Source organism: Cariama cristata, unplaced genomic scaffold (assembly GCF_000690535.1).
Source record: "Cariama cristata isolate BGI_N322 unplaced genomic scaffold, ASM69053v1 scaffold20634, whole genome shotgun sequence".
Classification (NCBI taxonomy): Eukaryota; Metazoa; Chordata; class Aves; order Cariamiformes; family Cariamidae; genus Cariama; species Cariama cristata.
Genome location: NW_009613776.1, coordinates 32,636 through 34,107, shown reverse-complemented (window position 1 = coordinate 34,107; position 1,472 = coordinate 32,636). Strand labels below are relative to the sequence as shown.

General features: G+C 53.3%; 1 protein-coding gene across 1 annotated transcript in view; it reads left to right on the top strand.

Annotated features, from left to right (window-relative positions):
• Window positions 1-1,472, top strand: part of CEP164 (centrosomal protein 164kDa) — a 35,853-nt gene that overhangs the window by 15,327 nt on the left and 19,054 nt on the right. The window contains 1 exon segment of the mRNA XM_009699163.1: window positions 631-714. Within this exon segment, the coding sequence (XP_009697465.1) occupies window positions 631-714 (84 nt within the window).

Here is a 1,472-nt window from a genome sequence, read left to right as displayed (position 1 = left end):
ATCGCGAATGAGAGCAGTAGCAGCTGGGGAGGATGTGCTGGCTTTGGATGCACCATGTGTCACCCCCGCCTGCTGTGGTCGGTGGCACGGGAGTGTGTGCTGGTAGTGTGACAGAGCCCACCGCCCTGCAGTCCTGCAGTGCCCTCCTTGCGTGGCACTGCAGTCCCCGGCCTCGCGGGGAGAGCTTCCTCGGGGACCATCACTGAAGGGATCCCCCGCCCTGCTCCTTCCTGCTGGCCGAGCCTTAGGGAATCCTGACTTTCCAGAGCACCTCGGTCTGCCGTGGTCCCGGCAGGTAGCTCAGCGTAACCTGCCTTGCCTGCCCGTGCCTCCGCACCTTGGGAAAGAGAGAAAACCCACCGCGCTGCTGGCCAAGCCACTAGCAGAGCCATCTGTCTGCATTAGATAGACCCACACCCAAGCACAGGTCCTGCATCTTGGTGTAGCCATCTCCTGTGTCCTGTAAACCTTCCGATTTGTTCCGATATCTAGTGCTACGGAAGACTTGCTGTCAGTGGGGTGTGTGGGAGTGTGGGCTCCAAGCTGCGTTAGGATTTTGGTCTGGTCTCGGGATCTCTGGCAAAACCTGTGCATGCTCACCAGGCACTGATCCTCGTCTGCTTTCTTTAGGTCTGGGACTTCCAGAGTCTGCTTTCTGAGCAGGTACTGGATGTGGGGCTGCTGTCTCCTGCTTTGGACAGCCCCATGTGCAAGGTAAGTGCTATATATGTGATCGGGGACCAATCTGAATAGGCAGGGTAAAATACTGTGGTGTAGTGCGCTAATAACCGGGTGATGGATCGGCATAAAGGCTTTGCAGAGGTAAACAGCAGTGGTAAGTGTCAGGGACTAGAGGAGCACTACTTGTGCGTCGGTTCTCCTGCAGAGGTGAGATGCAGGTAGCTACACAAAGAACACAAACTCTGAGTAGAGGTGCCTTGTGAGGGGTACGTGCGCGAAAGCTCACACGTGTTCTGTCCCTGCCCCAAAACAAGTGTAGATAAATGGCTTTCCTGGGGAATGGTGGGAAGCAGAGTCTATTTTACTCTTTCCTTTTGTGAGTATATTTGTCCTTTTCTTTCTCTTAAGCAGATGGAAAGGATTTGTGTAACAGAACATGATAGCATAATTGAGAAGCAAAGGGGATTAACTCCCTCTGACAGATTTTTTTGGTATAGGGAAGCTTACTTTTAAGCATTTGGTTGTCTTGCCTGCTTTCATGAAAGGGGGGGAAAGGCTCCTTTGGTGACTCTGTGGCGTATGAAGGAGCGTATACATGCACAAGTCTGTGCTTCCTATACCGTGTTAGCCTGGGATGTAACTATGATTGGGCAGTTGTGCCTGAAAAAGATTGCTGTGCGTCTCAAGGGTTTTGTCCTTGTCTTCTCAGCATGTTACCGAGTTGGCTTCCTCAGCCCCCTGCTCCTATTGAGCCCCCTCGCTACCCCTCTGCCGCACCACCTCGGCTCATC